Here is a 15,212-nt window from a genome sequence, read left to right as displayed (position 1 = left end):
TCTGAGAAATGTCTGTTCATTTCAGATGCCCATTTTTGAATCGGATCTTTATATTGGGGGTGCTGGTTGTTTTGATTTCTTTATATATTCTAGATAAGAGTCCTTTGTCTGAGGAGCAGCTGGTAAAAGTTTTTTCCCACATTGTAGTTTGTCTTTTAGTTCTGTTGATGGTTTCTTTGCAGTGCAGAAGCTTTTTAATAAGATGAGATCCCAGTTGTTGATTCTTTGTGCTAGTTCCCGTGCTACTTAGGATTCGTTCATAAAGTCTTTTCCTATGTCAGTGTCTTCCAGAGCTCTGCCTAACTTAACTTCCAGCAAGTTTAGTGTTTCTGTTTTAATATTTAGATCTTTAATCCACTTGGATTTTGATTTAGTGCATGGTGACTTATTTATTTCACTTAGGAGTATATCCTCAATATGTGTCTATTTTCCTATGAATGAATCTAATTTCTCATTCTTTATGGCTGAGTAATATTCCATTTTATAGAAAAACCACATCTTCTTTATCCAGTTTCCAACTGATGGGCAAATGTGCTGATTCCACGTTTTAGCTATGTGTAAATACTGAATAGTTTCTCTGGTGTGAATAAACTGTAATAGTACATAAGATCGTAATGAGATAACTGACATCGTGAAATGGGAAGAAAAGGGCTAACGGTGTAGGGAAGGTGGGATGGGTAGGGGAAGGGTAATAAGGGAAAAGAAAAAATGTGAGAAAATGAAAAGATGGAAATAGAGTGTTTGTAAATGGGGAGGGGAAGAGGGGTGAAGGGAGGGCAGGGACAAGGGGAAAAAATGAGAACCAAGATCTGTACTGTAAAGGTGCAAGATCCCAATAATGAATGTAACTGTACTGTATATCTAAAATGTACCAATAAACTCAATAAAAAATTAGCACATGGTGAGAGATAAGGGTCTAGTTTTAATCTTTGGCAGGTTGAGATCCAGTTTTTCTAACACCATTTATTAAACAGGCCATCTTTCCTCCAGTGGGGAAGGTCAGCTCCCTTGTCAAAGATTAGGTAGCTGAGTACATCTGGAGTTGTTTTTGTGACTTCCAGTCTGTTTCACTGATCCTCAGATATGTTTCTTTGCCAGTACCATGCTGTTTTTTTTATCACAGTGGCTTTGTAGTACAGTTTCAAATTGGGAATTGTTATACCCGCTACCATGTCTCTGTTGCCTACGATGACTTTTGCTATTCTAGGTCTCTTATGGTTACAAATGAATTTTTGGATTCTTTTTTTGTAGTTCTGTGAAATATAATGTTGGAATTTCAATTGGCATTGGATTGAATCTGTATAGCAGTTTGAGTAGTATGGCCATTTTCACTATGTTGATTCTTCCTACCCAGGAGCAGGGGATATCTTTCCATTTTCTTATATCCTTTTCCATCTATTTTTTTCAGAGTACTGTGGTTTTCAGTGTAGAGATCATTTGCTTCTTTTGTTAGGTTGATTCCTAGATACTTCATTTTTTTGGATGCTATTATGAAAGGAATTGTTTCCCTAATTTCTCTCTCAGTGAGTCTGTTATTTGTGTACAAGAAGGCTATTGATTTTGGGGTGTTGACCTTGTATCCTGCTACTCTGCTAAAAGTGGCAATTAAGTCTAGAAGTCTTTTGGTGCAGTTTTTTGGGCCTTCAGTGTAGAGTATCATAACATCAGCAAATAATGACAGTTTAACTTCTTCCTTTCCTATCTTTATTGCTTTAATGTCTTTCTCTTGTCTAATTGCTATGGCTAATGTTTCCAGAACTATATTGAAGAAGAGTGGTGATAGTGGGCATCCTTGTCTTGTTCCTGATTTTAACGTGAAAGTTTTCAGCTTTTGGCCTTTTAATATGATGTAGGCTGTTGGTTTTTCATAGATAGCCTTTATTAAATTGAGATATAGATAATCTATTCCAATTTTTTGCAGGGTTTTTTATCATGAATGGGTGTTGAATTTTGTCAAATGCTTTTTCTGCGTCTATTGAGAGGATCATGTGGTTTTTGTCCTTGACTTTGTTAATATAGTGTATTACATTTATTGACTTACATATGTTGAACCATCCTTGTATCCCTGGAATAAATCCGACCTGGTCAGGATGTATGATCTTCTTGATGATCCTCTGTATTCTGTTTGCTAGCATCTATATTCATTAAGGAGATTAGCCTGTAGTTCTCTTTTTTATTTGGGTCTTTCCCTGGTTTGCCAATTAAAGTAATACTTGCTTCCAGGAATGAATTTGGAAGTATTCTTCCCTTTCAATTTCATTGAAAAGTTTGAAGAGTAAAGGCAGTAGTTCTTCTGTAAATGTCTTGTAAAATTCAGCAGTGAATCATCAGGACCTGGGCTTTTCTTTGTTGGTAAGTTTTTAATTGCATTTTCTATTTCACTGATTATAATTGGGGTGTTTAAAATGTTTTTATCTTCTTTGTTCAACTTTGGTAATTCATAAGTATCTAGAAATCTGTCCATTTCTTCTGTGTTTTCCATTTTATTAAAGTACAGGTTCTCAAAGTAGGTATTAAGGATCCTCTGGATTTCTGTTGGATCTGTTGTGGCTTCACCTTTTTCATTCCTGATTGCAACTACCATTTTCTTAGGTATTCATCTGAAATTTTTCTATACATATTTCAACATTTATAGAGTGTAAGAGAGTATAGTAATAACCCCTTATCCATGAAGAATTTGTTCTAAGACCCTTAGTGTCTTAAGCCCTTAGCCTGAAAACATTGGTGGTATTGAATCATATGTAAAAAGTTGATCCTTGAATCTAAAGATTCAGCCAACCTTGGATGGAAAATATTAGGAAAACTCTAGGGAATGTACCTCAGTGGTAATATCTAATGCTTAGAATGCATGAGGGCACAAGTGTGATCTCCAGTAATACAGTACACACACATACATACACACAAAGAGTCGGAGGAAATTTTAGGAAAAAATTGCATCTGTCTGGAACATGTAAAGAGTTTTTTCTTGTAAGTATTCCCTAAACAATGCATTATAACAACTATTTACATGTGCATAAGTTATATGCACATACTGTCATTTTACACAAGAGACTGCAGATTATGGTATCCATGGGAAGGGGTGTCCTGAAACCAGTTTTGTTGGATACAGAAAGAAAATTATACTATATCTTTTCCTGTGTATATATACCTAAGTTTGCTTTACAAATTGATCACAGTAAGAATAGCAATAAAACAAATAGAACAATTGAATAATATACTGTAGTAAAAGTTATGTGAATGTCATTGCCACCACACACACACACAGAACCACTCAATCTGATAAGTGTCAGGTAAAAAAGCTGAAAACCAAGACCAGACCAGAGCCACTATTTTCTGCTGGGCTGTCTCAGATCAAAGGAGAGAGAGCAATATGGCAGAACAGAGAGTTTATTTTATAGGACTGGGGTGGGGCTTATAGGAGCTGGGGTGGCATTAATTGAGGTAGTATTCATGGATTGGAAGAGCCTGTGACATCACTAGGAGGAGTTTGTGACATCACTGTTTACGTAGAGGTAGCAAAAATCTGGTTAGTTTTTGGTGGGAGAAGAGGCATCCTGGCAAGAAGGCTGTCCTTTGGTGGGTGGGAGAGGGCATCTTTTTAGGTGAGAAGCAGGGCATTATGGGAAGAGGAGTAACAGCCATCTTAAGGCAAGGGAAATGTAACAGTAACTGAGACAGCTACTAAATTATTAGTGGGCAGGTAGCAGGATTCAGTCTAGATATACTAGACAGATGATTCACACCCTAGGCAGGACAGAGCTGGATGGTGCAAAATTTTATCACACTACTCAGAACACCACATAACTTTAAACCTGTGGATATTTATTATGTTATTTTTCACTTAATATTTTTGGACTGCAGTTGGCCATGAGTTTCTTTTCTTTTTCTTTTTTTTCTTTCATTTTTAGTGGGGGTCACTAGGACTAGAACCCAGGACTGACCATAGATCACTGAAACTACAGAAACCACAGATAAGAGAGGAAAGAATCTCATGTGTATGCAAACCCATTTTTACCACAAATGGAATCAGACTGTACATTTTTAACTGCTGCTTTTAGTATTTGTTACAGTGCATCTTGGACTCAGGTCCTCATCAACACGTAGATATACTTTGCTCTTTTGATGTCCGTGTCATATTCTATTATCACACTCATTGCTGTTCAAATATGGTTCAATATTTTTCCATCTAAGAAAAGAATATAGAAATGACAAACAGTAAAAGATACTGGGAGCTGATGGAGATGTATTGAGATACCTAAGGGATAGTAGAAGAACACAGGTTTTAAATAGTGCCACTAAATTTTAGCAACTGCGGGCATCACTTGAACTAATACTTTTTGTTACTGCTTTGTGAAGTAAATGAAATAAAGGCAAAGTTTTAGGTCTAAACCACAGGCCAGCTCTTCCCAACACAACACGTCTTTAAACAGAAACCATGCTTAATTTACTAAAGCCCTTTGAGAATTTAAATAGCACATGGATAGAGTGGAACAGTGGATGCTATTTCAACTTTCAAAAATAATTAGCAAACTTTTAAACCCAACAGCTTTTTTAAATGAGTCATTATGGAACCAGGGAGCAATGTTTAGTCCTTATCTGTGGTCTGAAGATAAAAAATTCTTTTTAAGCAGAGTTCAAAAGGGTACTTTCCTGAGTGGCCCTACTACATTAGGGTCACAAGGGATCAGCAGTGGAATAATTTGATTTAATATTCATAATAGTTTGGGAAAAAGTGAAAAATCACTAAGTTGGCTGATGTCTTTGCACTATTCCAATGAGGGTAGCAGGCTTCAAGAAAACATTTATTTTGTAGGAGTGGGCATAAGAGTGGCTTGCAAGCTTTCATATGAGTAAGTCTTCCGAAAGGTCTCTGGGGACACAGTCCTGAAGTGTATTTTAGAAGATTTACAATGTGCCTTACTTCTTTATCTGTGAATAGAGTCTCTGCTTCAGGCATCAGTAGGAGTAAAGAAAGTTGGTGCTAGCATCTTCAGGATATTTTAATAGCATTATCTGAACATAAGAGAGGAGGCTGGTTGTGAGCTCATTGACTTTCCGATGAAAAGTGTTATGTTTTTTTTTTTTGAGTCCCCAAAGTCAATTTATATTAATTGGTAGGTAATGGGTGGTGTTCTTTCTTTTTTGGGGGTGGAGGTGCTGAGGATGGTACCCAGGACCTCATTCCTCATACAAGCAAGGTAAATGCGCTACCACTGAGCCTCACCCCCAGGTACAGCCAACTTTCACAATTAAATATAGGTGGGGTGGGGTATTATAATGCTTACTAGGCAATGTGTTAACTATGATTCTACCCGCTTCCTAAATAGTCTCCTAGGTACTTTGTTTCATGGACAGATAAATTCTAGGAACACCTTTCCATCCAAGACTTCAGTAGAAATGCTAAATAATCTGGAAGTTGTGAGTAAAGTGATTTGCCTTTTAAAAAAAAAATTTATTGAGTTTATTGGTACATTTTAGGTATGCAGTACAATTACATTCATTATTGAGATCTTGTACCTTTACATGACAGGTCTTGGTTCTCATGTTTTCCCCTTGTCCCTGCCCTCCCTTCACCCCTCCTCCCCTCCCCATTTACAAACACCTTATTTCCATTTTTTCATTTTCTCCTATTTTTTTCTTTTCCCTATTACCTTTCCCCTACCCTTCCCACTTTCCCTACACCTTTAGCCCTTTTCTTCCTATTTCACATGGTCAATTATCTCATTAGGATCTCATGTACTATTATAGTTTTTCACACCAGAGAAGCCAAAATGTTTCTCTGATTTGCCTTTCTTGATCCCCATTGCTCAAGAGTGCTTTCAGTCTGGGTCTACAGATTTTCCTATGCATCAGTGCCCCACCCACTACTGAATCTTCTCTCTCAGATCCTCCCTTCCAAGATGACAAAAGAAAAAACAATGTAAGGTATGAATTGCACTCAATAGGTGCCTAAGGACAAAGCCTTTAAGAAGTTTGTCATTTAAAAGATAGTAGAGGCCACAGACATCTAGGACATTTTCCAAGGGAGTGTCAACAATATCTATGTGCTCCCCAAGCTGTATGCAAAGCTACATTATGGGATGGGTGGCGCCATGCACAGCTATGGGGACAGACGCTGATCTGGAGAGGCCCAGAAAGACTGGCAGCCACACTCCTGGGCAGACCTTCTGTGCTGCCTCGTGACCTCCTCCAGAGCCAATGCATGGAGCTCACTCGCCGAGGGCTGAAGAAACACTGTCCAATGGAGCTCAGACTTGAGATTTTTAAAATATGCTAAATATGTTAGGGTACCATTTTAGAAGAAATGCAATCCTATATTCTCTTCAGCATTTTAATCTAAAATATCTTCCTTTTTATAGGATAACTTTTAATTATAAAAATCCAAACTACATTTCTCACCCTTCTGTGCTACCAAGCACGTTTTTAAAACTTGACTTTAATTCTGGCATATACATCACATCATGGAAGGGATTACCTAACAGAGTCAGATCAATATTCTGAAGTTGTGAAATTTTTAGTGATAGACATAGTTTCCTACCCACCTCAAAGTGTGGCGGAGAAGCTCAAATGAGCTGGGTGATACAAAACTGATTTGTAAAGTGCTGTGCAAAATGCAACATATTAATTATTCATTGTCCTTCATGATTTCGGATTAGAAATTTAAACTGAATTAATTCTAGGAATCTATCCTTTATAGATATAAATATAAATGTGCAACTACCAGTATACAGCTGTATTCTCTGAAGCATTGTTTGAATTAGCAAAATATTAAAAATTACTCAGTTGTCTGCATAAATAAGATATAGCCATATAGAGGAATAAAAATAAGGCAATTCTGTATGTTCTGACATGGAAATTTGTACCGTGTACATATAAAATGGTATGAATAGCATGATTCCAATTTTGATTAAAATTATATATTAGTATATGCATGTGAAAATTCTTACATGTATATCTAACAAACTCTGGATCCTGCTTTGCTTTGAAAAGGCAAGACGTTGGGAACATTTGTTTATACTTTATTTCTATATTGTTTTAATTGATTACAATGGACATTATCATTTTTAATTAAAATGTAAATTTACCCTTTACCCTGACCACCCTATTGTAACCAGGGAGAACGGTATATAAAGAGAGAGCAAAGAAGACTTGTGGCTCCTTTCATTTCTTTAAGAAAGCATTTCCATTGTGAGAGCTAGGAGAAAGCAAAAAGGAGCTCAAAACCTTTTTACCTCTTTGGTAGTGGTATTTTAGAATTTGATCGTGATGAAAGCGAACGAAGGGAATGAACTCTGTTTCGTTTTTTTTTTTTTATTTGTTCACTTTATTTTACAGACTGTGGAATAACTAAAAATATGTGGAGATCTGGGAAAATGAATGCCCCCAAAAGAACACCATAGTTGTGAATTACTGAGCCAGTTGAATGAAGCTGGTAAAGCTCCTCACTAGAGATAAAAGTAGAATTGCCCAGGATTGGAAATGTTCCCCCTTCTCTTGCTGGTAGGATGCCCAGAGGTAGCTTGGATTGCTGTGGGGAAGGGAAGCCTATGTCTTCTTCTGCAGCACACTGAAAGTTTCCCCTGAGCTTGTGTTCTGTGTCCGGGGAAGAGCACAGAGGGAAGCAGGCAGGCATAATGCATGCTGCAAATGACTCGAGAAAGTCTCCTGATTAGAAACCCGGGTTCTGCAAGGCTGAAATGAAATGATGAGAGAAGGAAGGGGCAGAGAGCACAGGATAGCCTGTCTCCTTCAAGTGAGCGGAAAACATGGTTAGGTAAGGTCCTTTTGGTGTGCTTCACCACCCAAGACCTTGAACCTTCCTGGCTCCTAACACTGCCTTGCCACTGGTCCTTACACTGCTAGAGGCCTCACTAAGCTGATAGCACAGCAGGGCAGAGACCTTATCTGTCTTGTTCATTATTTTATCCCCTTACACATAGACAAGAAGAAGGTTGAATACTATTCTTTGTTGAATAAATATTCTCCACTGCAGATGAACTCTCTCTGGAGGAGTTTACTTTCATACCATGGAATCTTCCCATGGTTTAAAGGCTAAAGAGAATTTATTATCAGCTTGACTGGCCATACTAAATATTGGTTGGGACTTTCTTTGACAAACCTGTTTATTTTCACTTTTACAGATACAGCCAAAAGGCAGCAAGGAATGGGATGAAAAATCAGTTCAACCTCCATGAGCTGAAAATGAAGGGCCCTGAGCCAGTGGTCAGTCAAATCATTGACAAACTGAAGCACATTAACCAGGTATGTTGTATACCCAGCACAAGTGGAAATGGCAAAAAAGTGGAAGATGGATGATGTTCACTGGTTGAACTGTACATTTGAGCTGTTAAAAGCATAGCTATATTCATTTTCTTCAAAGGATCTCTGGTAAAAAGGGCTTCTGGTCTCTATTTTTTACCTATTTTAAGTTATCATATTAATATTGCAATATAAGAGAAAACTTGGAGGGCCAGAGATTTAGCTCAGTGGTGCCATGCCTGCCTTGCAAGCCCAAGGTCCTGAGTTCCAATTCTGGCACCAGTACCACAAAATAAAAGGAAAGAAAAGGCTTGGAAAATAGAGGAAAAATATTTCTCACAATCCCACTATTTTACCCAAACTGTTTTCATTTTTCCTTGTTTAGTTCTTGTTCAAAGGATCACAATAGACCTTTTTTATAATAGGAAGTATACAAGATTTCTAGTTCTCCAAAAAATGACACTATTGGTTACACTTTCACTTGTGGACACAAATCTTCATATTAATCTTTCATTGTGGCTGCATGATATTGGTGAGTCTTCATCACAATTAATCAGCCTTCTTTCACTGCATATTCAAGTTGCTTCCCATTGTATACTACCGCAAAGCTATCTCTTCATACATAGTGTCTTCTCCTCATTTCAGATTATTTTCTTGAAACAATGGTGTCACTGAGTCAAAGGACATGGGCGTTTTAATGTCTGTCTCCATGTTGCTTCCCAATGAAAATGCATCGGTTTTCCCCACCCCCAGCAAGATTCAAGGGGTCTAGTTTCACTGTGCTCTTGCCAATTCCTGACTCACTGTCATACACAGGCACCCACAGATTCCCTTGACCTGTACACATAGTTTATTCTCTCATAAGGATTTAGTAACAAGACCCAAATAGAAGTTAGTTATACCATCTGTTTGTGATTGCTTTGTGGCCACAATAAAAAAGGCTAGCATATGCCAGTGTGACAGTGATCCTTCCCCGTGACCCAAGAAGGGGAGGACCCTGTCACCACTGACTTCTATGTGTATGTAGAAAGAACTTTATGAAACTAAAATCCTTACACAAAGACAGAGATTTCTGTGTGGATACATTGGAATAATTTCCATTTTTAGTGTGAAGTGTAGCAGTGAGATTTTTGTGTCTTTTAGAAGAATGTTTGCATGGGCTTCCTACTAGTGGTATATTTCACTGCAGTTTCACTGTGAAAGTCTTCACAGCATGCTTCGGTGTAACTCCTGCAGTGCCTCATAAAGTGCCCTGCACACATTAAGTACTTCTGGGTGTCGCTCCCTTTGCTGAACACTTGCAAATGGCAGTGTTTACATGACCAAGCCTTCCTTCTATGCAAGCACAACCTCAGTTCAATGAAGCCTTGTAAGATATAGTATGATTATTTCAAAATCTATCTCTGAGGAAAGTAGAGCACAGACAATGTGAAGGACCAAATGCTGAGCTCAGGGCATGCTGTGCCTCACCTGGGAACATTGGTAGTATTTGGCTATCCAATGATTTCCAGATTATCTCAGACTAAATGTATCTTGGTGGCTCTAATGAAATAGTTAGATCCAGGCACTGGTGAGGCCAAAATCTCAGGGTCTGTCACTGTGTCCCTAATCCTACACGAGGAATCCTGCCAACACGTCAGTAGAATTTAAGCAACATGTATTGTGCGCCTTAGCCACATGCTGGGGACATTGGGATCCAAAACAAGTCTAATCCTCTATTTCCACGGCCTCCTCAGGAGGGGAAGCGCATGCATAGAAAGGGGTTCAAGATACAGGGCAGCCTGTGATGTAAAGGGATGCTACTTATTAGTTCTGGAAGATATGCTTAGGCGCTGGGGTGGGCTAGGCCAGCAAGAAGAGTTCAGGGAGGGGCAAGTGTTAAGATCTGTTGTAAACAATGTGTAGGATTAGAGTAGGTGAAAACAAGAAGAGAAGGGAGTGTCAAAGATCAAAATTCTGCTGGTGGATCCACCTGAGAAAACAGAAAAAGAGACAAGGGTTTCTATATGATCCGGCAGTCACTGAAAATATTTATAGCAAGCCCTTTTAGCAAAGGCTTCAGATATATGGACTTCAGATCCAAATTAATCTGAATTTAGTTGTGGGTCGTAGCATATATATAACCTTGGACAAACCCATTAATCCTTCTGAACTGTAGTTCTCTCATTGATAGTTTGATAGAGATATCAGAAGTTTCTGTGTATGTGTGTACATGTATGCATATTATGCACACACAGATAGATATAATTGCATGTTCCCAACAATCAAGTATTAAATGATAGTTGTTAAGATTATATTCAAGCTTTCCCCCACAGGCAGGATTTTACTTTGAAAGGGAGTTCCACTACTTTTTGCCAGTCTTAAGTCTGCTCCTCCTGTTTGATGTGATTGTAGATGCCTTTGATACATTGCTTTTCTCCAGTATTGTCACCTTATTTTCATTTCCTCTAACTTTTAATTGCAAAAGGTGAAACCAAGCCAGACATGGTGGTATATACCTATAATCCAAGCTATTCAGGAAGCTGTTACAGGAGGATTGCATCTTTGAGGCCAGTCTGGGAAACTCATTGAGGCCCTATCTTAAAATAATAATAAAAAGCGTTGGGCATGTAGCTCAGCACTCCCTGAGTTCAGTCCCCAGGACCACACGAAGTAAAACAAGATACAATAAAGCTGAAACCAGTTCATAGAGAGAAGGAGGTATATATAGTCAGAATGGGACAGGTTGCCATTTCAGTTCTCCTATCTCTGATTAGACACACACACACATACACACACACACACACACACACACACACACACATATATATATATGAACATTTTCAGTTTCTATACAAATAATATCATACTACCAATTAATTCTCATTGATAGACCAGTTTTACCTGTTTAAGTTGAGCTGTTAAAATTGGTTGGCCTCTAAACACCCACATTGATTTTCTTCTCATTTAAGTTGCTTTATGTGGTCAAAACATAAAATTCATGTTTTGGCCATAATTCAATCTGAAAGCGAGACACTTTAGGGAAGTCATAAAGAAGAAAGTTATGGTAATAATTATGGTGGTGGTATTGATTATAATGACAATGTGTTATGTTTCTATAACATTTAACCATATTTCAAAGTGTTTGTATTTTGAAGACTAATTGCTTAGGGAAAAATAACAACCCGGAATTGTGTAATGTCACAGATTGTCACAAAAGCATTCTTTTCAAGAACTCATTGTTATCTTTGGACATACTATCCTTGCTACTCCCTGGGAGGTAAATAAGAAATAATGTTTGTCCCCTTTTATATCAAGGGAAACTGAGGCAGGAAACCATTAAAGGTTCAGTAGCCAAGCTGCCGAAATGTCCAGTGAGTTCAGTTGAAAATTCAGTCATCCAGATGTTGTTTTATATACACTGCCAAACATCTGGATTCACTGATCACCTTACCAAACTGATCTAAAGTTTTGGTGATGAGGACGTAGAATCAAGTTACCTTGTGCAAATCCACATGTATGTAAGAGGTGAATCTAGGAGTATAATGTTATTTTCTTAAGCCCTTTGCTTATTGCTATGTCTACTAACCTACAGCACTAATCTGTACATCCAGAGATCTCTCCCCTATGTATATGTTATGCCTATGTGTTCCCATTCTGAGGAACTATAGCTAGACCATTTTTGAACACATCCAAAAATAACTCTTCACTTTCTTCTATGGAAATTCTCAGCTGCCTCCTTTCAAATTATGGTTGCTGTTGATAGCACTGGAAATAATATACCCACTGAGGGAATGAAGTAACATTATTTCTGTATTGATGGTCCCATAGTGTAACCTTGAGCAGATGGGTTCAGGGTCAGACCCAGCCTCCTTTCCTGAGAATATTGCAGGTGTGGAATATTCTCCCCTCCTCCTTCCAAGCCTGAGTTCATGTGTAACATTCCCACGATCAGAATCAAGGACCTTTTTTATTTCCATTCAGATTCTAACTTGTGTGAGGATTTATTGTTTTGTGTTAGGAGATGAACTGAACTCTTTTAAGTTCTTGATGTCAGTCCTGGAATTTTGGGGGCTAGATTGTTTTTGTTAGTGCTGTTCTCCTCCAGGCTGCTGCTTGGAGAGAAGACTGCAGATACCAAGAGTGACCATTAATACCTTCTTGTCCATGTGGTGTGGGAAGTTTAATCCCTAACCCAGTTTTGTTTGTAATATTTTCTCTCTCTTTAAAATATCTAGTAGTTGGTGCTAATTTAGCAATCCCTAAACTGCTACAGAAGTTACTATTTCCAAGAAAAATTTAGCCACTTTTTCTCCATCTCAGTTCAGGTTCAAATGAAATTCCAGAAATTGTTTTCTTGGCCGTTGTACACAGTTGAAGCCAAAGCAGCCAATACCTGCCCATTTGGTGTCAGAGCTTTTCATTCAAAGAGGGATAAAGTCTCATCTGTTCCGGATGGTTGAAATGTCCTGCTGAATGGTGGGGGAGTGGACGAGGTGGCCTCTTAGGATTTTTTCCAGCAGTGTGATTCTGTGATTTGTGGCTTAGGGTCAGGCTTTATCCCAGCACCCTCTTGTGAACAAGTCTTGTGACTTTATTCTCTGCTTTGCTAGTCTTTCTAAAACACTCTGTCCCCTGTTCACCCTTTTCTACTTTGTAACCTCTCATCTTTTCAGAGGTTGTTCCCTTCCCACCAATCTTCAAGTCTAGGCAGATGGAACTTAAACTTGCCCTTCCCCCCACCCAGTTCTTTGGTTTTTCTGGCTTGCTCCTATATAGGCTATGAAAACATTAAACCATCAAAACAGTTTTGTATTTATCACCCTGTTTCCCTCCTCCAGGGACAGATAGGTGATCTGTCTTTGAATTATGTTAATCTTTTGACTCTGCATAAATCATAATAATTCTGTCCTACATTTGTATAGCACAATTCAATTTATTAAAGCTCTCTCATGTACACTAGGTAAATTGATCACAGTGACTGTAAGAAGAAATCAAGGCAGGCATTACCTACACAGAACAGAAGAAACTGTAGGGACTAGAAGAATAAGGAAGCACTAGGATTAGACCTAGAACCCAATGTTACTGATTTCATTCTCCATGCTTTTCTGCTTCTGTAAAGACACAGCACACCTGTTAGCAAGATCCATACATAAAAGATGAGCAGGAGTACAAAAAAAAAAGAAACTTTTGATTTTTGGTCTAACAATTTTTATGTGCCTCATATAGTCATTTCTATAGTTTGAAGCATTCAAATCAGCAACAAATAAATATTAAACATGTCATTTACCAAACCCCAACTGAGACGATTCTTAGAAAAGAAGCTATCACATTGTATGGTGTGAACACCAAGGAGTTCAGTGACATGAGGTTGAGTTGCAGACAGCAGATACATTTTATGTGTTCTATCTCTAATTCATAGAATGATGTTAAATGGTCAAAGAAAATCTGAAATGCAGAAGACATTAAAATATTCCCACTTTCTTCGTTTCTGTAAACACTGGAAAAGTTTTTCAAGATACCTGGCAGAGTCTGTTATAGTGAAGATTAATTTTTTAAGTAGAAAGTTAAAAATTTTAGTAAGTTAATTAGTAAAGTTGTTAAGTAACAGAGAAGTACACAGGACATTCCTAAGCATGTTTTTCTTTTTAAAGCATCTTTGAAGTGGCTCTCAGGTGAGATAGAAAACAGTCTAAGTATCTTGTTTGTGTGGTCTCCCCACAATGAACCAGTGAGTTATAAAACATCAATCTTGTGCAATAGTTGCTAGAAAAGCTAATCCTGATCTAAAAATCTCCAAATAAAAGAAGCCTTTTTAAATCTGAATTTAAATAAAATGCCTTCTGCAGGTGGAGTTATATCGTGCCTCTTCACATACAAATAGCATGGAAGAACTCTAGTAATTGCCATTTCTATATGGAACCAGAATGTGGTGTGTGTGTGTGTGTGTGTCTGTGTGTGTGTGTCTGTGTGTGTGTGTGTGTGTGTTAGACAGAGTGTCTACAATGGTGTGTTAACAAGAGCCAACAAATGACTTCTGAGTCACAAAAGGACCATTTGAATTAGTCTTTAAATACCAAATCTAGACTCTGGAGCTACAGATTAGTTCATGAAGGAAAAGGGAATTAGCTGATACATTCCAAAACACATTCATCATTAAAAAATCTTCTGTCATTTTGCTTAATAGCCTGAAAAATAATTACAATGTCTGGTGGCTTTGGAGAACATGTGTTTTTAATATCTTAATTATTATGTACAGTTTAATAACTCCACACCAAGAAGAATTCCCAAGTAGTTCATATTATTTTTTTTAAAAATGAACCAACCATTTGCTATATTTAGAATATACAGGATTAAAAGTACTTAAATTGGGTCATGTATTGTAGTCCTTGAATATTAAATTACTCAAAAAATGGAAGATGACTCAGGAATGTTGAGCCAGCATGCTGTGGGTAGCTGTGTTATGGTACTCCTTATTGAGCAATGCAGGAAAATGCGCTAATTCTTTTCATTACTGATTGTACTTTCTCTTAACTTTTTTAAAATTAGAAACGTTGGAAGTGTTAGTTATTGGAGAGAAACAAGTTCTCTATGAAAGGGGAAATCAACCAAACTGTAAAGGCAACCAGGTTTACAAAGTTAAAATATATTTCTAAGTTATCTTTGAAATCAATAGCCTCATATTTCATTACATTTACATTCACCTCGCTATTTTAATAAAGCTACAAATAGGTGCTCTGTATACATCTTTAATATATATATATATCTATAAAATATATATATAATTTGGAAAATTCAGGATAACTTTTCACCTACATGTATTTATGAACATATGTTTCATCTTTGAACACAAAGCTCCTTAAGGACGGGATAATATATATATAGTTATTTTTTCCTATAGCAACTAACACACTATAATATACAGACTAGAGACTATATATACACATATTTATATATTTTATATTTATTTATAT

General features: G+C 37.4%; 1 protein-coding gene across 1 annotated transcript in view; it reads left to right on the top strand.

Moving 5' to 3' along the window:
* Positions 1 to 15,212, top strand: part of Gpc3 (glypican 3) — a 452,065-nt gene that overhangs the window by 338,553 nt on the left and 98,300 nt on the right. The window contains exon 6 of the mRNA XM_010614296.2: positions 8,142 to 8,262. Within this exon, the coding sequence (XP_010612598.1) occupies positions 8,142 to 8,262 (121 nt within the window). The remainder of the gene's footprint in view (positions 1 to 8,141; positions 8,263 to 15,212) is intronic.

This window comes from Fukomys damarensis, unplaced genomic scaffold, assembly GCF_012274545.1.
Source record: "Fukomys damarensis isolate Sample0158 unplaced genomic scaffold, DMR_v1.0_HiC HiC_scaffold_39, whole genome shotgun sequence".
Lineage (NCBI taxonomy): Eukaryota > Metazoa > Chordata > Mammalia > Rodentia > Bathyergidae > Fukomys > Fukomys damarensis.
Note: the sequence above shows the minus strand (reverse complement) of the source record. Positions and strands in the feature narration are given on the sequence as shown.